Below are 20,383 nucleotides of genomic sequence, written 5' to 3' on the forward strand. Positions count from 1 at the left end.
CCAATTCTGGCTTGCCAAGAGGCCCACTAAAAGTCCTGTTCCCCAAGCATCTCATGTGACAACTCAGCTTAGTCTACTAGAGTGGTCCTCCATGAGCCATCAATCTTTCTGCTGCCCCTCCCCCCCAATATGTTGGGAATTCTCAAAAATGTGAGTCAAGTTGTGGGGGAGGGGGCATGAGCCATACATCTCAACCATGGTGGAGTCAGAAAAAGGTAAGCAGGACCCCAACTTGTACAATGGCAGGGCTGTAAATGGGTTGTTTATTTATTTATTAAATGTATATGCCACTAATCTCACTATCCAAGAGATACCCTTGCAGCTTGCAATGTAATAGAATCATATAAAAGCATTAGTAAGATATAGGAAAAGACTGAAAACCGAGAGCATGAACGCGGGATCTTCTCTCAGTCCACTACCCACCTCCAGCGTGGGGGGGGGGGCTAGTTGGGGCCCCAAACCAACCAGCCGAGCCAGGTTTTGAGGCTCTTCTGGGAGGAGACAGATGGGGATGGATCTCACCTTGAGAGACACAATGTTCCAAAGAGTGGGGGCCGTGGCAGAAAAGGCCCTTCTCCTAGACCCCACCAGCTGAAGTTCCTTGACCAATGGGGTCTGCAGCAAACCCCGTCTGCCAGAGTGCATGGGGCAGGCTAGTCCCATTGGGGTGAGATGGTTGCTTTCACAACCTGATCCCATGAAGGGCTTTAAAGATGAAAAACACCTTGAATTGGACCTGGAGGGAAACTGGGAACCAGTGCAGCCAGCTGTGAGTCAGGGGTAATCAAACTGTGTGTGTGTGTGTCCCTTCCACTAGTTGGGTCTGGAAGACTTTTAAAGGCCTCATGGCTCTGCAATGCATGTGTGTTTGTGTGGCTTCCCTGACCCCTGGACAGCAGTGTCACCTCTCCTTTAGGTAGAGAAGGGGAAGACCTGACCTGCACTGCACTCCTCATACCAAGCATAACAGATCTGAAAGGCCCCAGAGCTTTCTTGCATCCCTCCAGGCAAGACCCCGATGGGGAGGTGGCCTTCCTTCTTTCCAGGAGGACCCTCGCTCCAGCCTGACCTTCCCTCCGAGCTGTGGCTTGTGGCATCTCCAACTGCAAGAAGAGCAAGGAAGGCCAACTGGAGGGATGAAGGTCTTGGAGGCAAGCGGGACTGGGTTGGGCAAGGTGCCCACAGCAGCCACTTTCCAGAGGAAGGGGCATAACCTAGACCCCCTTCTGTAGCCATAACTCTAGGAAGACCTGAAATTGGGAAGGGGCACAAGCTGGGACAGATACTGTACACCCCATGATGTAGACTGCCTGACCCACCACGCACATTCCCTGTGACAGTCCACAGAAAGCTGCAAATTGTGAAGTGAGGAAATGGGTTTCCAGCAGTGGGCTTAATCTACTTTTATCTGAAAAGGTGTAACATCTGTTTAGCTCCACGTTTAAGCACAATCTCCCTTTGTTCTTTTTTTCAGGGTCTTAATGAGTTCCCTGCCCCTAAGAAGCCTCTCTTGGATGCTTGGAGGAAAGGCTTCTAGAAGGGCTTCACACACAACTCTGGGGAGGTGAGGCTGCTCTGGAGGGCACAGCTGAAGGCCCGGTAGCCGGAGAAGAAAGCCGCCTTCGGACCAGGCAGGCTCACTCCAGAGGCCAGCAGAGCAGAAGCTCCCGAGGCCACTCTTTGCTGTGGAGGGAAAAGCCACGTTTCTGGGACAGCCGCTCCATAATGAGAGAAAGCATCTTGGCCTGCTGGGAAGCCTCCAGAAGTGTCCGGCAGTGGCAGAAGACCGGGGCTGGTGCTACCCCAAGCTTGCTGGCTTTGGCCTTCTTGGGCAACACAAGGCCACTGACTCCAAGACGGGCTGAAGCCGCTCCCTGGCTGAGCTTCCAGGCTGCTGAAGGACTTGTAGCCTGAAGCCGAGGGGGCAGCAGGACTGATCTCTGCCTGAGGGAGAGCAGTGCAGGAGGGATCCACCAGTGAGCTCTCTAGCCCAGGCAGCCAGTCGGCTTGTCCTTCGCGAGTGGCTGGGCCTTGCCCTGATAAAGACAGCTCCAGCCCAGAGCCCTCGGCCACCACTTGGCAGCCTTGATAAGTAGGCTGGGAGAAAGCCTCCAGGCAGTCGGGCTTCTCTGGAGGGGCGCAGCTTTGCGGGGAGATTGCTGGGACCCCCAGATCCCCTGTGCTCAGGGCACCATGCAGAAGGTCCCTGAAGAGACCAGCCACAGCGTCTTCATGTGGGACGTGCTCCATCTCTTCCTCTGCCTCTTCCGGGCTTCCTGGTTTGACATCTCCGGCACTGCGGCCTGTGGTTAGAGAGCCTTCGCTCAAGAAGACTTCTTCGGGGACTAAAAAGGGCTCCTGGTTCACACTTAGAGGCTGATGAGGGAGACTGGCACCACCTTTGCTTGGAAACTGCCTGCAGTTTGCATGTCAGGAAGGAAAGACACGAGGATCAGTGTATTGCCCCTCCGCTTGTTCGCCTTCCCCCTCCTGCTGCCTGGCGGCTCATCTGCCTCCCCCATGACAGACTCTCCCTCAGCTTCGATGACACAGACAGGAATAGCTCCAGGGTAGCAGACCCTGCCCTGCCCTTCCTCAGGGGCCAGAGCAGCTGCTCTCCGCTCTACCTACCGTCTGCGGGAGTCGCAGGGAGCCGTCTCCATCTTGCCAAAGACCCAAAACTGAAAGAAGCAGGAAGACACTTGAGGGTGCTTATCTGGAGGGTGCCCCGCCCCCCCCCAAAGGAGCCACCCTGGGGAAGCCTACCAATTTTCCCGCCATTATATCTTCTGCCATTTTGCTCTTGCGGGGATTTGGGATCGCGTCCCACCATTTCTTCTTCACCCTGCAAAGCAAGAAAAGAACTCACTTCATTATCTGAAGAAATGCAGGAAAACTGCAGCTGCAGCCCATGCAGACCCTCAGCAAGCCTCACAAGAGCAGACAAAAGCCAGGCAGGACAGGCACCGCCTGCGCTGGATGTCCCAAACACCTGCGGCTTTAAGACCCCCGCACAGGGGAGTTGTATTAGGCACCATTTGAATGGTCATAATATTGCCTGGTTTCCCTCCTCTCCTTCAGATTGATCCCAACGGGGGTGGGGGGAGGAAATTGAGGCTGAGCTCTTTGGGAAATCACTCAGGGCTTGATCTCTCTCCACTTCTAGTTAACATCTCCAGGAGGCTGCTGAGTGAGGTGGCTGTTACTAAGAAAATCCTTTATGGCTCAGGGCCTGGTTACCTGCGTATCTCCAGGTATGTCTGCCCATCTTGCTACATCCAGCCAAGCACCAGGTCCTGTTATTAAAATTACATCATCTTGTGGAGAACTCTGAGACATGCCTGTTCTAGAGCTGGCTATATCCGTGGGGCAGAATCCCACATCCCAATATCTACTTAACTCTAGTCTGGAGTTGCTTAGGAACGCTCTTCGAGGCAGGCTCTTACAAAAGGCAATTTCTCATCCCATCCTGGAGAGGGACTCTGTTCCCCGGTTTTTGCAGTTTCCTTCTCTAATGTAGTAGTATTTATTTCTGTTTACTGTTTGCTACTTGTTTATTGATTTAAATGTTGTAGGGGACTGAGAGTCACTCGAATGCCGGAGGCGGCTTATAAAACAAGCAAACAAGCAAATCAATAAATGAAACCCACCACAGGAAACAGATGTAGCAGAAGAGAATGAGACTGATGATCATCATACACAGCCAAACAATGGACTTCCAGGATTTCTTTTCAGAGTTGGACTCAAAATCTGCAAAAGGAGGAAAAGATGGAAATCAGCACCAACTCAGGACCGCTCAAGTGGCTGAGCTGGAGAAAATTGGGGCTGAGGCTCTGTGCCCTCTTGATCTGGGGCCAATCTCTGTCCTGGCATCAGCTGATTTCACAGCAAAGCCTACCAAGTGGGTCACATGAGTGTTGCAAAAATGGCAATAAATGAGGGGAGACTTAATCCTAGCATCGGTTAAACTCTGCCAAGCAAGTTTTTCCCAGGAAATTCCTGACTTGTCTTGCTGACAACTTTCTTTCGGATGGAGAAGGCCCAGCAGGATTACTTATCTTTGACTTGACGCTGATGGACAGAGAAGACTTGACACTGATTGGCACAACCAAGTTGCTACAGAACAACTGCAGCAGTGATTGAAGAAATTCTCAACAACATCTTCTCCTCGAACCCACCCCATTAGGAAGACAACCTCCACTCATATCTTGCACTTCAAAAAAGCAGATTTTGGTGAACTCAGAGCAAATATCAGCAGGATCCTGCAGCAGGAGGAACTAATGGGAAAAGGACTGTAAGGTGGGTGGAGGTTCCCAAAGAAGCGTATTAAAAGCATAACTGCAAATATGAGGAAAAAATGGAGGACAATTTGAGACAAGAGAGCTTCACAGTTAGTTGAAAACAAACATAGACTGGAAGTCGAAAGAGAGGTGGCCAAACTCCAGAGCTGCGGTCAAGGAAGCCGAAGCTCAATGAACAATGCTCAGAACAACCTAAAGTCTTGTTTGGGTATCTTAAACACAAAAGGAAAAAGAAAAAAAGGGGAAACCAGCATTTTAGTGGACGGACAAATTTAAAAGCTGCTTGATTCGTCTCTGGTTCAGTCTTCTCCAATAAGAATTGGTATGGCTAGCCTAGTGAAAAGAAGGACTACGGGAGGACAGGAGAGCAGTCTTCCAACATTTGAGGGGCTGCCACGGTGGGGGTGGTCAACCTATTTTCCAAAGCACTCAAAGCAGGACAAGAAGCAGTGGATGGAAGCTCGTCAAGGAGAGAAGTAGCCTAGAACTAAGAAGAAATTTCCTGAGAACAATTAACCAGTGGGCCAGAAGCCATGGGTGCTCCATCCCTGGAGGCTTTCAAGAAGAGACTGGACAGCCACTTGTCTGGAATGGTAGAAGGTCTCCTGCTTCAGCAGGGGGTTGGACTAGAAGACCTCTTGTTCTGGACTTAGCATAGACCTACGTAACTCTAACTAGGGAGCATGTGTTAGTATGTTAGAATATCTGGCAGTTATTGGGTTAAATGCTGGGTATGTTGATGGGTCAGTGGGAGGAGTCAAAAAGGGTCATTGGGAGACTTCCTGGACACAAGCCAGATGCAAGCCTTTGTTCATCTAGCCACATGTGTTTTGCCAACATGTGACTCTCAGCAGAAGAAGAGGGGAAAATTCAATATTAAATTACCTAGAGGAATGAACAAATATGGAAAACCAGATGTATCTACAGCATAGTAAGTCTCTGCTTAGAATCCCTGGATAGTAAATGTTTGTTTAAATCATTTCTATCGAGTTAGCTGACTGTTTAGATTGAATTCAGAGCCACGAGTTCCGTCTGGGCAGAACAGTAATTTAATAAAGATTATTCCTCCTCTGAGCTCCTGCAACGGTTTGAAGGAAGTAAAGCAGATATTTTCTCGCAGGTAGTAATTTGACGGGGCTAATTTCCTTCAATTGCCTGCAACAGTAATCTCTGAGCTCTGTCTCCCATTAAAGCCTGCAAAGCGAAGTCAGTGTGTTTGTGAAGGCAGTCAGCGCTTCAAAGAAGGTGTGAGTCAGATGTATTGTTTTACTAATTCGCTGTCAGCTCCACAAGTAGCCACTGCATGACAAAGCTTACCTGCCGGCAAGGATTCATTACCAGTCAAATCCTGCTTGCCAGCCAACGCTTCAAAGTACAGTAAAGTATAATGTGCCTTGTGCTGTTTTTAAATTGCCTTTGGATCTGTCTACAAGGCAAAGAGAAAACCCACACTCTTGTTCTTGCATGTAAACTCTGATTTCTAACACCAAAAGAAGCTTTGGGCCTTATTCCACCCTCCTTCTTTGCCGTTAAATTAAACAGCCAAGGAGAGCTAATTGCCCTTGCAAAGCCATTTCCTCCCTCGGGCCCCAGATGGCACACAATAAACCATTCGTTGCCATAGTGACCCAGCATTGATGAGAGGAGTGTTCGCCTGCTTCTAAGTAATCACAGAGATTACTGCCTATGTAGCTAGACCCCAAAAAAAGATGTCTTTGCTTAATCAGCTCGCTGCCAAGAACGTGTCTTTTGAATTCTCTGAACAACTAATTTGCCAGCCATCACAGTACTAGAGAAAAAGCTAAGCTCCCTCCTCCCTTAAGAATGCTTGGAATTTCAGCCAATGTTATGGTTACAGAAGCAGACCCAACTCCAATGGCGTTGCAGGAGCACCCCCTGGTGGTCAACTTAAAACTGAGTTATTACAACTGACAATTACAGGCTCACAGCAAGCCTAGCCAAGAGCATTTCTTAGAGGGAGAAAAGGAACTTCACTGCTCACAGCACTAGCTTCACAGAGTGAATCTGTTAGTTAAAGTGCAAGCTACTTAAATTTATCCCAAGCTACCAACACCCCTAGAGGGCACAGAGAGTGAACTTCGCCAAAGTACCCACTCACTCACACAAGCTGAAGACCAAGTTGTTCCAACTTGAGAGAAAGAAAACAAGAGCCAATTGCCTTCGCCTATTATCACAGCTGATGACCCAGAGTTCCAGCCTGCAACTCAATGGTGGGAGTTTGTACCTCTACATTCTGTCAGTAGCCACTAGCAGTAACGTGGTCGCCAGGTGGAAGTTTGTACCTCTACATTCTTTCAGTGGCCCACTAGCAGTAACGTGGTAATAGGAAGAATTTGACTGGCCTTTCTTCAGACGCCCCCTAGTGGTCAAAGGAGGAACTACATGCAAGCCTTTAACTGTGGCCAGAGGAGGCCCTCTAGTGGACAAAGGGTGAACCTCGAAAGAAGAACACCCTGGTAGCTGACCCGCAGCAAGTGACCCCTAGTGGTGATGGGGTGAACTGCGCTGAAGTACCCACAAATGCAGGAGAACGCTCCCAGTGGCACCTCCATCCAAAGACAGTACCCAAGTAGCTGATCTGCAAGCAGCGACCCCTATTGGTCAAAAGGAAAAGTTCACCCAATTTGCTTCAAAATAGCTAGGAAGTGTTCTGAACCTGTCTTAGCCATGGCAGAGTGTTCCGCTGATCTAGCAGAGGGGGTTCAACCAACCAGCCTAGCTTAGATACACCAACCAGCTGGCCAAGGAGAAATGCTGCCAACAGCCAACCTTGACCTGCACAAAGAGGCTGAAGCTCAAGCCTCGACAAAGCCAAAAACGTCTCAGGGTCAGTATGATCTGAGACAACAAAGAAAGCCCACAGAAGCCATGAACTCACATCTGGACACCATCCACAGGCGCATTGAAAGAGGCTGGGAGAGACTGTACAAACTCTACCACGAACAAAAGGAGTGTTCCCCACAGCCCAAGCCTCACCAGAGAAGCAGACCGGTCGACAGAGCCGAGTCCGAAGTTTCCCACTATTCACATACACCATCCCAACAGTCGCATGCGGCTCCATCCCACGTGTCTGGAACAACCTCATCTTTCCGCCACAAATCCAAGACACATTCCAGCATGTCCCAACAACCGCATGTCACAGGCACCTCCCGCCTTTCGAAGGCATCTTCCCGTCATAGCCGAACCTCCCGAATCTCACAAATCAAACAAATGATCATAGATGCTAAAGCTGCTGAAGCTGTCTTTCGCGTGGCACAAGAGGAGAGGCAGAGAAAGAAGGAGTTGGCAGCCATAGAACTTGAGGAAGCTGAAATAGAGGCCAAGCTAGAAGCTGAAGCAATCAAAATGAAGAACGATCGAGAAGCTGAAGCTGCCAGAGTGAAGGCCGATCGAGAAGCTGAAGCTGCCAGGTTGAAGGCCGATCAAGAAAATGAAGCAGCCTCCATCCTGGAAAAGGGCCTTCATATCATTGATTCCAAAGGATGATCAGGACTTGACCCAGCCTAGAAATTATAGGCCTATATCTTTGTTAAATACAGACTATAAAATTTTTGCAAAGATTTTTGCAATTAGATTAATGCAGGTTTTGAAACAACTGATTCATACTGATCAATCGGGATTTATAACGGGAAGATACATGAAAAATAATGTAAGACAACTGGTTAATGTAATAGAATATTTGGATAAGAATAATCAAATTCCTGCTGCCTTAATATTTATAGATGCGGAGAAAGCTTTTGTTCAATTAGATTGGAAATTTTTATTGAAAGTGGTAGAGGAAATGAATTTTGGAGATAAATTTTTGTGTGCTCTTAAAACTGTATATCAGCAACAATCAGCACAAATTATAATTAATGGGGGATTAACAGAGCAATTTAAAATAGAAAAAGGTATTTGGCAAGGTTGTCCTTTATCCCCTTTGTTATTTGTATTAACTATGGAAATCTTACTTATTAAAATTCGAGAATCCTCTAGATTAAAAGGAATAAAAATAAATAAGATTGATTATAGGTTGAAAGCTTTTGCTGATGATTTGGTGGTGACATTATCTTATCCAACAGATTTGGTTAACGAATTGGTTGAAATTTTAGCGCAGTATGGACAGGTCTCTGATTTTAAGGTGAATAAGAATAAAACTAAAATTTTACTTAAAATTTTATCAAAAGGTAATGATAAAACAGAAGGTTTAAGGAAAAGGAAAAGCTTCATTGGAAATACCAGTGTTTTTGCCCAATTAAAAAAATCAGTCAGTCCTAAGTGCTAAGGAATGACTACTCCATAATCCAGCAGATTGCCTTGCTCACAAGCAGGTGATCAACGCATTATCAAAAGCCATCAGAGGCTAATTAGGCTAATTGGAGAATGTGATTTATGACAGCTTACTGGGGATGGGAACTGCACTTTATTATTTTGTATCTGGGGGAAAAGGAATTTAGTTTTTAGGTTCAACTATGTAGTGCCGATACTTTGTTTCCTGAATAAAATGTTCTTTAAGGAAGAATTTTTGCCTTAAAGTTCTTTTGATGGGTTTCATGTATTGGAACCATGATAGTATGTATGAATTTCAAATGAAAAAGGAAATGAATATTTATGGTCTTAGCTGAAAGAATTAAAGCTGTTATGGAGGACTTTATACATGAAGATTAATGTGGGAGACGTCCAGTTTAGTGTTGTGGTGAAATGGATGCAGGAAGGCAGGACTCTGCCTTCCGCAATTGATTTCGTCCTGCTGGGGGCCCTAAAATGGCCTAATGTCGCCTCTTGGCGATGAAGAAGGAGGGGTGCCTCATCGATCATGGAGAGATCTGACGAAAGCCCTCCAAACTGGCAGGGGAAAGAATGGCTGCATTCTTGTAACCAGCCATTAGCCACTGACAACTGAAGAAGAAAGCACTAACCAGCAAATCATAAACAGCATGTTTGAAACTGGATGAGAATATTGATCCTTTCTTTACTACTTTATAATTGAATTTCCTGGAAGAGACTCCCAAGAAGCTAAAACCTCCAAACGTGAGAAGGAAGGGGATTGTAGACCCACCCTTCCAGAGAAATGGAAGCGGTATTTTAATTTCTACTATGTGGGACAGAAATACATAATATTGAAGTGGAAGTAACATAAAACTACAGTTTTGATATATTTGAGAACTGAGATAACTGTTAAGATTTTCTCTTTAAAAAAAACATTGGGGTGAAATATAAGAAATCAACCTTCTCTCTTAAGAGTGGAAATAGATACTGAATGACATGTAGTGGTGGATTAGAGTATAGCACCACAACTGCAAGGATTGATGTTGACCTGGCAAGAAACCTAGACATAGATAACAATTCCTGGCTGCTCAGTGACTCCTAACTTAATGGAGAACAGCTGGCAACAGAGGAAAATATTTTGGCATATTTATCACCCTGACCTTCTTGGATTATAAATATCTACTGAGCACGGACTTTAAATCTTAAGGACTATTGGGAGAGAAAGAAAAATTTGACTTTTGGCTACGTCTGGCTCGGAGAGACCTTTGAATTCTTTTCAGGGTGGCTGAACATTTTGAACTATTTGAATATTGTGGGTTGCAACTTTGCCTGACTGACCATTTTTGGATGCTTGAGCAGAAGAATTGTTACAAAACATTGTTTTTAGGACTGAACTCATATTTTGAAACCTATTGGATTGTAAAGGCTATACATAAACACCAGAAAACTAGATGAAACTTTGTTCTATTGTCATTAAGATTGGAGATATTATCACCTTTGACTACAAAGTTAATTGCAAAAGATATAAACTTTAGATGGTTAATGCCAGAAGGGATCTTAATCAATTGGAACAATACAAGATATCGACTGGACTCAGTTTGGAAGGCAGCAGACTTTGATGAAAGAAATCAAACATTCCTAAACGAAAGACTACAACATCAACAAGAGGAGAGGTAAGACCAGAATCAGACAGAACAAACAGTAGAGGAAACAACTTTCCAAATAGAAGAAGAGAAAGAGAAGCCTGATCAAGAGAGTGAGGAAAAGGCAAGGGAGCAGAGGACTATGAGATCAACAAAATCTAATATAAATAAACAAAATGGAGAAAGAAAACAGATTTTTTTCAATAAATATAAATGGACTGAATTCTCCATCAAAAAGAAATAAATCTTCAAAAAATTATAGGAATTAAATATTGATATAATTTGTTTGCAAGAGACATATATAAAAAAACAATATTATAAACTCTTGGAATACCCCAAAACTGAGAAACTCTATTATGCATTAGCACAAAAGAAAAAAAGAGGAGTAGCTGTATATGTTAAAGAGACAATAGATTCTAAAATGATTTATTCAGATGAAGAAGAAAGAATTGTGATGGTAGAAAAATTTCTACATTAAAAAGAAACACTTTTGGGACTTCCAGTTCCGATTCGCGGCGACTCTAGATGCACGGGGAGACTTGTCTCCTCGACGGCTAGCCCTCCCTCCGCCGGTCGACTCTTATACGGGTCGAAAGTCGCCCTGGAGGGTGCGACTTCCGTCGAAGAGGCTTTGGCTTGGCTCCGGAGGAGCGGCGGCTCCTCCACCTGTCCAGGCGATCTCTGAGGGCCGACGGAGAAGAAGATCAGCCAGTAAAATGGCCGATCACCCTGCTGCTTCAGACTGCAAGTCAAGAACATTTAAGCATTAAGAGCCCCCGTGGTGAATCCGGGTGAGATTTTTCATTGTTACTCTCTCTACTTGACTTTGTTTTCTGCCTGTAAGAGCTTCGTTGGAATTATTTCCCTGGCTAGAGAAAGCAGCTTTGATATTTTTGGGAAAGAAAGCATTTCATAAGATTAAAATTTATTTTCATACTTTTTGGGATACAGAAATTTCTCTCTTTTTTGTTCTGCTAAGGACTGTACTACTATTTGGTGTTGAAAGATTATTTCTTCTTTCACGCTATACTTTTAAAGATAGAAACAAAGCAATGCTGTTTGGAAAATATTCTTCTTCAACTTACTGAGGACATCTAGTGGCGAAAATTTAATATTGCATCTTTTGGTTATTTCTTTGAAGTAAAACCAGACCTGATCTTCATTTTTTTTTTTTTTTTGAAAAAGATAAACCGAGCTGTGGGAATTTGGGGGGTGGATATAGATTAACTCTTACCAAATACAGCCTCCACAAACAAAACAAATAAATAAAACAAAAAACTATTACTAACTACTATCAAAATGGAGAATTTACATTCACAATTAAATTATAAGCTTATATTGGAAAAGATACATGAGGCCACTACAGAAATTTGTACTATACTGAAAGAATCCACTTCAGAACTAAGATCTAGAAACTTCACTTCAAACATGCAAATGGATGACCAGACTACACTTGACTATGCTACAAACCAAATTACATTAGTAATAGTAATAGTAGTAAAGTTGGAAGGGACCTTGGAGGTCATCTAGTCCAACCCCCTGCTCAGGCAGGAAACCCTACACCATTTTGGACAAATGGCTGTCCAGTCTCTTCTTAAAAACTTCCAGTGTTGGAGCATTTACTGCTTCTGGAGGCAGGCTGTTCCACTGATTAATTGTTCTCACTGTCAGGAAGTTTCTCCTTAGATCTAGGTTGCTTCTCTCCTTGATTAGTTTCCACCCGTTGCTTCTTGTCCTGCCTTCAGGTGCTTTGGAAAATAGCTTAATTCCCTCTTCTTTATTAGAAGAGGAACCAACTGAGATAAAAGAGGAGCTTATTTTATCTTTTTTTTATTAAAAGTTTTTATTTTTTTCCATATAAACATTATATATAAAAAAGTACAATACAATTTTAAAATAAAATAACCATTGGTACGACCTGCCCACTCCCCCCAGGCCGCATCCACCCTCTCTTAAAACATTCCTACTTCCCTCCTCTTTCTCACCTCCCTTATTTTAGGCTTATTTTATCTTACAAGCCTTTCATCTGTAACTTTGAGGAATAGAAGAAGCAAGGACTAAGATTTGAAATTATAAAGCAACGATATTTTAAAGAGGAGAAAAACAGACGTCTGATGCAAAGGATGGGACTTTTATTTCTTCAAAGGCTATTCCAAGCAACAAAAATAGACTTATTGATTGAAAGGGAAGCGTGTTTATGGAAACCTACTTGATATAGGAAAAAAACTAGAATTAGACTTAAAAGAGAAATTTAAAATTGTGTAATGGAATAAAAGGCAATACTGGATTTATGGATTGTTTTAAGGACTAAGATTCAGAGTTAGAAGCAACTAAATATATATACATATAGGAGCATGATTATTAGAGTAGATATTTTAAATAGATTAAGAATGTAGTGGATTGTACCTATGTAGCGTTTGGGAAATATATGAAATTTATTATTTACTGGAATTGCAAAAATGATGACTACTTAGATTGGGATGCTTTTAATAATTTATGGAATGTTTTAAATTACTAGGATAGATTTCTTGTATGACAATAAAGACATGATAAGGCATGATAAGCTGGAGAAAATTTGAACTTTGTTTAATGAATATGAATGAATCAAGGTTTAGTATTATTTTGTTATTTTAAAGAGATGGGTTGACTTTGGGATTACATATATATAGGGCTGATCAATATTTTATTGCTATTAAGATATCTATTGTATAGTGGAAGAAGAAATAAATGAGTTTGGTATAAAATGAGAGATGTGAGAGATTAAGAATTAGAATCGATAATTTTTTGATTTAAACTATTGTATTTGTAAACTGATAAAGTTATAACACAGGTTTAATAGTGATAGAAATTTAAAATAGAAATGGAATATTTAAATATATTGTGTTAACTGAGGGGAATAGAGAGGGGATAGTGAAATTTATTGAGTTGTGTTGTTTATATATATTTTCACTTTTGAATGTTAGATTACCTAACCATCACGGTGGGTCTTGAGTACTTTTTGTTTAAGAATGTTAAAAAAACCAATAAAATGTCTTTAAAAAACACTTTTGGTAGCAGTATATGCACCAAATAATAAAAAAGAAGAATTCTATCAAAATCTTCATAGAAAAATAACAGAAATGGAATACCAAAATATTTGTTTAATAGGAGACATAGTATTTATTTATTTATTTAATTTTATTTATATGCCGCCCAATCCCAAAGGACTCAGGGCGGCGTACAAAATTAAAACAATCATCTAACAATAATACAATAAAATAATACAATCATGCCGCATGTCCGATCATATCCCGCCTCCCCCCCAGGGACATCAGCCCCAGGCCTGCCGGAACAAGAGAGTTTTAACGGCTTTCTTAAAGGCCGGCAGGGTGGGAGTAGTTCGAACCTCGGGGGAAGTTGATTCCACCAGGTCGGAGCCACCACAGAAAAGGCCCTTCCCCGAGGGCCCAGCAGCCGACATTGTCTGGCCGACGGGACCTGAAGGAGGCCCAATCTATGGGACCTCACCGGTCTCTGGGAACTGTGCGGCAGTATGCGGTCCTGTAAGTAACCTGGCCCTATGCCATGAAGGGCTTTAAAGGTGATAAATGGTAGTAGATGGGACATTGGACCATAAAAGCAGTAAAACAGAAAAAAGTGGAAGAAAAAGACTACCTAAAACTTTTTTTAATATGATAGAGGAAATTGGGATACAAGATATTTGGAGGGAAACTAATCCAAAAAAATTACAATATATATTCTATTCAAATAGTCATAAATCTTGTTCCAGAATTGACATGATTTGGATGACACCTGAATTAAGAACCAGTATACAGGTACGTGGGCAGATCATAATCCTTTAAAAATGACATGGAAAGGAATACAAAAAAAAATTAAGGTGGACATTGAATCAATCTATATTAAAAGAAAAAGAGTTAATAGAATTAGCAACAAGAGAAATGGAGTTCTTTTTAAAAGAAAACAAAAAAAGATACAACACTATAAAATGTATGGGATACAGCCAAAGCATACTTTAGAGGTGTAGCTATAACATATATGGCAAAAAAAAACCAAAGAAAAAAGACAATATATATTATTAAGGGAAGAATTTAAAAAACTAGAATTACAGCTACAAATAAATCCACAAAAGAAAATACTGAAAAAACAAATGGAAATAATAAAACATAAATTAAATGTAATGGAATCAGAAAAATTGGCACAGCAAGTTAAAAGAGTAAAACAATTTTTTTTGAAAATGCAAACAAACCAGGAAGATGGTTAGCCTATAAACTTAGAAAACAGAAGGAGAAAAAACTGATAAATAATTTAGTAGATGAAAAAGGCTCTTTACAATTTAAAAACAAAGAAATAAAAAAGATAATTAAAGAATACTATGTATGATATAGAATTAATTTCATGGGAGAAAACGATTCAATGTTTGAAAAAGAATAATTTACCAAAAATTTCAGAAAACTTTAAAATCATGTTAAATGAAAAAATAACAATGATGGAATTAACAGAAGCTATAAGAAGACAAAAAAAAATGGAAAAACACTGGGACCAGATGGGCTACCAGCAGAGTTATATAAACGCCTACAAGACACATTAAATGCACCGTTGAAAGATTTGTGTAATGAACTTTTGTTGGAAGCTAAACTTTCAAGTACATGGACAGAACCAAATATTATTTTAATACCAAAAGAAGATTCAGATTTGACTCAGATAAAAAAATTATAGACTGATATCATTACTAAATGTGAATTATAAAATTTTTACTTCAGTAATAGCAGAGATACTGAAAAGATTTTTAATTGAATTTATACATCCAGATCAAAATGGATTTTTGCCAAAGAGACAAATTAAAATAATCTAAGAGTTATGATGGACATATTGAAATACTATGAACTACATCCAGGGAAACAATTGGCACTAATATTTTTAGATGCCGAAAAGGCATTTGATAATGTTTCCTGGCAATTTATGACTCAACAACTAAAAATAATGGACTTTGGAGAAAACTTTATAAATATGATTGAAATATGATATACCACAAACAAACAGCAAAAGTGATTGTGAACAGAGATTACACAGAGAATTTTGAGATAATAAAAGGTACAAGACAAGGATGTCCACTATCTCCATTGTTATTTATCTTAACTTTGGAAGTTTTAAACAGAAATATTAGACAAGATACAGAAATTAAAGAACTAGAAATAAAAAGTGAAACTTATAAATTGCAAGCATTTGCAGATGACTTGGTATTTATTTTAGAAGAACTGTTAGAGATGATTCCTAAATTATTGGGAAAGATAGAACAGTATGGAGAGATAGCAGGTCTGAAAATAAACAGAGAAAAAACTAAAGTGATAGTTAAAACCCCACAGTTAAGTAAAAAAATTAGAAAAAATAAAACTACAAATAGTTAAAAAGGTTAAATACCTGGGAATACATTTAACAGCAAGATGTTCAATGATAAAAGAAGATAACTATATAAAATTATTGAACCAAATAAGATTGGACTTGGAAAAATGGAAAAACGTGCAGTTGTCGATGTTAGGAAGAATTGCTACGGTGAAAATGAATATACTACCAAAATACTGTTTCTATTTCAAACGATACCTATAAAACTAGAGAAATTTTTTTTGAAGACTTCAATTCATTAATTTTGAAACTTATTTGGTAAGGAAAGAAAGCTAGAATTAAACTGAAAATACTACAAGAAGCTAAGGAAAATGGAGGTTTTGGCTTGCCAGAGTGGGTTTTATATTATCAAGCATCTGTATTAGCATGGGTAAAAGAATGGATAACTCTCAGAAACAAAAAGGTTGTTATATTTGGAGGGACATGACTTACAACTTGGTTGGCATGCCTTTTTATGGTATGGGAAAAATAAAATGCATAAATACTTTCAGAACCACTATATAAAAACACATTTCTATTAACATGGGAAAAAATAAAATGTAAAATATATTTGAAAATACCAGGGTGGCTTTCAACAATGGAAGCATGTATACATCCAAATTTAGTTAATTTTGAGAAAATATGGACATATAGAGATATTCTAAATTCTGAAGGGAATTTAAAATTTAAGCAAGAGATGGAAAATCAGGGTGTAGATCTATCATGGTGGACATACTTATTAATGCAAGTTAGATATGATAAAGATGTCAAACTGTATGGATTTTATAAAGAGCAGACCTTGTTTGATCAGACATTATTAAGCTCTGATGAGAAACTAATTAATAAAATCTATAAATTTTTATTGAATTTGAAAATGGAAGATGAACTAGTTAAAGAAACAATGATAACATGGACAAAGAACTTTGGATACAACATAGAAAATCAATTATTGATTTTCTTACCAACAGACCCCAATATATGTGAGTTGGAACAAATACCTCTAATACCATTTTCTTGAGCACAGGTTCTCCTCAGGGCTGCGTCCTAAGTCCGCTGCTGTTCACCCTGTTGACCCATGACTGTTGTGCTAGGTGTCAAGACTGCTAACATCGGATGTTCTTGCTTGCCATATATGAAGAAGCAAACCTGTTTTATTTAGCCCGTATAGCATTTCTAGAGTTAAGGCAGATAGCAGTAGTTTAAGGGGTGGGAAAGTATGCAAGTTAACCATAACAATGTCTGGGCACAGTGTGGCCAAGGTCAGCTCAGCTGCAACGGGAGGGGCACCTCACGCTTCACATTAATTGGAGAATGTGATTGATGACTGTAAAATGAAGGATTGAGTTATGCTTTGTTACAGATGCTTGGGGGAGGGAGGATTCAGTTTCTGGCTTAACTTTGTTAGTGCCGAAGCTATGCAGAATAATAAAAGATTCTTTTAGAGGAAAAAGCCTCAAAATTCTTTGAAAATCTGCTTTCTTTCGGAACCATGTCACTAGGTTTGCCACCAACCATATTGTGAAGTTTGCAGATGATACAAGAGTAGTGGGCCTTATTCAGGATGACAAGATGGGAACTTACTGCAAGGAGGTTGAGGGGTTGGTGAAGTGGTGTAAGGAAAACAGCCTAGTTTTAAATACCGGAAAAACCAAAGAGATCATTGTCGATTTCAGAAAAGGCAGGCACAGCCACACTTCTCTGTGCATTAATGATTCACCTGTGGAGATGGTTACCAGCATCAAATTCCTGGGTGTGGAGCTAACGAGTAGGTTGGCTTGGTCACTCAACAGTGAGAAACTGGTGAAGCGGGCACAGCAGCGCCTGAATTTTCTGCGTCACATGAGAAAAGCACACCTTCCTTCCCCTGTCCTGACCACTTTCTACAGGGGGACGATCGAGAGCATCCTGTCATACAGCATCACAGTCTGGTTTGGAGGCATCCCTGCTTCCGACAGGAAGGCGGTGCAAAGAGTGGTGAGGATGGCCGAAAAGATCATTGGCAGTTCCCTCCCTCCCATCCAGGACATAGCACAGAAGCGTTGCTTGAGCAGGGTCCGTAAGATCATCTGGGACACGACATAGCCTCTCCACGACTGGTTTTCCTTGTTACCTTCTGGGAGGAGGGGGCTTCATGGTATCCATAGCAGAACATCCAGATTCAGCCATAGTTTCATTCCATACAGCATTAACCTTGTGAACTCTCAAGCTTCCTCCTTCCGTTATATATTCAAGATGGGCAGTATTTAATATTTATTTGTTATGCATATGTAGGGGTGTGGATCTATACATATGTTGTATATAGTATGTTTAGGTGTGTGTCATGTATGTGTTTTACTTTGAGAGCGGGCAACTAAATTTCATTTTTGTTGTGTGCCGTTGTGCCCACAATAAAAAAAATGACAAGAAAGGTCATCTTATCTAGAATTAGAAAAATGGCAAAACTTGTGGGAAAAAATTATAAATTGATAATGGCAGCTTCTTATAAAGAAAATTTATATAAAATGTTTTATAGATGGCACTTGCCATAAACAAGATTGGCAAAAATGTTTAAAAATATGTCAGATAGATGTTGGAAACGTAAACATAAGTTAGGTACTTATTATCATGTATAGTGGACATGTGTTGAAGCAAAGAGGCACTGGAAAAAAAAATACATACTTGGCTAGAAAAGATGTTGGGAGAACATGTAGATTTTAAACCTGAACTTTTTTTTATTATGTATTATGCAAGGAAAGATTGATTAAACAAAGTATATATTTGATTTTACATGTGATAACAGCGGCAAGAATCATATTTGCACAATATTGGAAAAAGGAAGAATTACCATCAGAGGAAGAGATAATTAAAAAATATTAGAATGTGCAGAAATGGACAGACTTACTATGAGGTTGAAAGAAAAAGAACAGAATACTATCAAACTTGGTACTTTTTTTATCAATGGCTGGAGAAAAGAATAAAGGATTAAATTTGTATTAGTGAATGATAAACTCAGACAACATGTTGTTGAATAAACACTATGGAATTGTATGGAAAAAATTAATAAAAATTTTACAAAAAAAGAAAGATTGGTGATATTAGATGAGACTTGTACTTAGAGAGCATAAAAGCTTTGACAGAATATCTGGAGGGGAGAAACAAAATGGATGCTGCATACTCAACTAAAAGTGGTAAAAAAACATATCCTACATCTCCATTTGAAGCCCCCACCCAGGTTAATCAAGGATGCAGGAGTGATGCCTCAAGAAAAAACAAATACTTTTCTGAAGGAAATATATTCTATGCTACAGCTAATTCAGGTTTAGCAGTAATAGAAATTTAAATTAGAAATGGAATATTTTAAACGTACTATGCTATTTGAGGGAAATAAGAGGGACAGTGAATGTATTGAGTCGAGTTGTTTATATATGTTTCACTTTTGAATGTTTGATTACCCAAACACCACGGTGTGCCCTGAGTACTTTTTCTTAAGAATTAAAAAACCAATAAAATGTGTTTTTTTTTTAAAAAAAAGAAATCATGATGAGACTAAAAACAATCTAGCTAACATAAATGAGCAAATCTCTAATTTAAATCTACAACTAGAAAATTCCCAGATAACGACTACAAAGTATGAACAAATAACCTAGAAATCAGGAGAGGAAGCAGAGGAAATTGACCCAAAGATGGAAGAGATAAAAGAAGGGAAATATAAACTAGCATATACAAATAAAACACTGCAAGACTTAGCTACCATAATGAAAATGGAAAAGGCACATTACCCCTTAGGTCAGCAAAATATACTGGATGACAAGGAAGAAGATCTTTAAAAATGGACTATAGAGCTGGGAAATGTCAGAACTTGGGAGACAAAAAAATGAAAAGAGAAGCTGAGGCAGAAGGAACGTGGGAGTTTCTTAAGGAATATAATTGGGTGGAATTCCCCCTCAAAAATATCCCACCCCAATTGTCTTCCTCATTCCAAGCAATTTTCACAAAAATAGAAGGAACGTTTTTGGGCGATTTAATTGCCTTGGCCTGGAAAATTATTTGGCAAAGAAAGAAAGCGAGAGTTAGACTTAAACAACAGAAGATTTGATCTACCAGAGGGGACATAATATGATTAAATAAGAGAGTGAAAAACAGGATATTGATGTAACAAAGAGATTTTAATTTCAAACACAATTGAAATATAAATTGGCTAGAAAAGAGGTTATAAATTGATATTATTGTTATTTGTATAATATTAGAAAAATATGATGAGGATGTTTATATTTAACTTTGTATGCACCAACAGTAGCAAAAATTGTAATTGTGTAATGTAGTGAAAACAAATTGGGGAAGAAAAGAGGATCAGAGGAAAAACACTGGATTGTGCAGTATTGAATAGATTTATATTGAATAAATTAAAGTTAAGTATGTGAACCTAGACAACATATTGTTTACTAAGCACTAAAGACTGTAATTGTTAAAAACCAATAAAAGATTTTTTTAAAAAAAGATCAATGTGGCTTTTTGCCTAAAAGACCCCTGAGGGGTAATATAATCAATATATGCAATATAATAAAAAACAAGCCGTGTTGATATTTCTTGCTGTGGAGAAAGCATTTGCCAATTTGAATTGGATTTTTTTTGTTTAAATTTTTTGGAAACAATGTATTTTAAAGATAATTTTATCAAATGAGTAAAATCGACACATAACTCACAAATAGTAAATGGTAAATTGACTTAACCTTGTGAGATACACAAATGAACAAGACAAGCCTGGTTGCTTTCACAGCTGTTGTTCACTTTGGCTTTGGAAGTTCTTACGAG

At 40.0% G+C, this 20,383-nt stretch overlaps 1 protein-coding gene across 1 annotated transcript in view; it reads right to left on the reverse strand.

The window, feature by feature from the left end:
- Positions 1–232: 232 nt before the first annotated feature.
- Positions 233–20,383, reverse strand: part of IL4R (interleukin 4 receptor) — a 44,696-nt gene continuing 24,545 nt past the window's right edge. The window contains exons 6-9 of the mRNA XM_039349650.1: positions 3,651–3,750; positions 2,767–2,845; positions 2,632–2,681; positions 233–2,416 (exon numbers count right to left, since the gene is read on the reverse strand). Of these exons, the coding sequence (XP_039205584.1) occupies positions 1,534–2,416; positions 2,632–2,681; positions 2,767–2,845; positions 3,651–3,750 (1,112 nt within the window). The 3' untranslated portion in view covers positions 233–1,533. The remainder of the gene's footprint in view (positions 2,417–2,631; positions 2,682–2,766; positions 2,846–3,650; positions 3,751–20,383) is intronic.

The sequence above is a fragment of the Crotalus tigris genome, unplaced genomic scaffold, assembly GCF_016545835.1.
Source record: "Crotalus tigris isolate CLP2741 ecotype Arizona unplaced genomic scaffold, ASM1654583v1 scf7180000018301.7375997, whole genome shotgun sequence".
Taxonomy (NCBI): domain Eukaryota; kingdom Metazoa; phylum Chordata; class Lepidosauria; order Squamata; family Viperidae; genus Crotalus; species Crotalus tigris.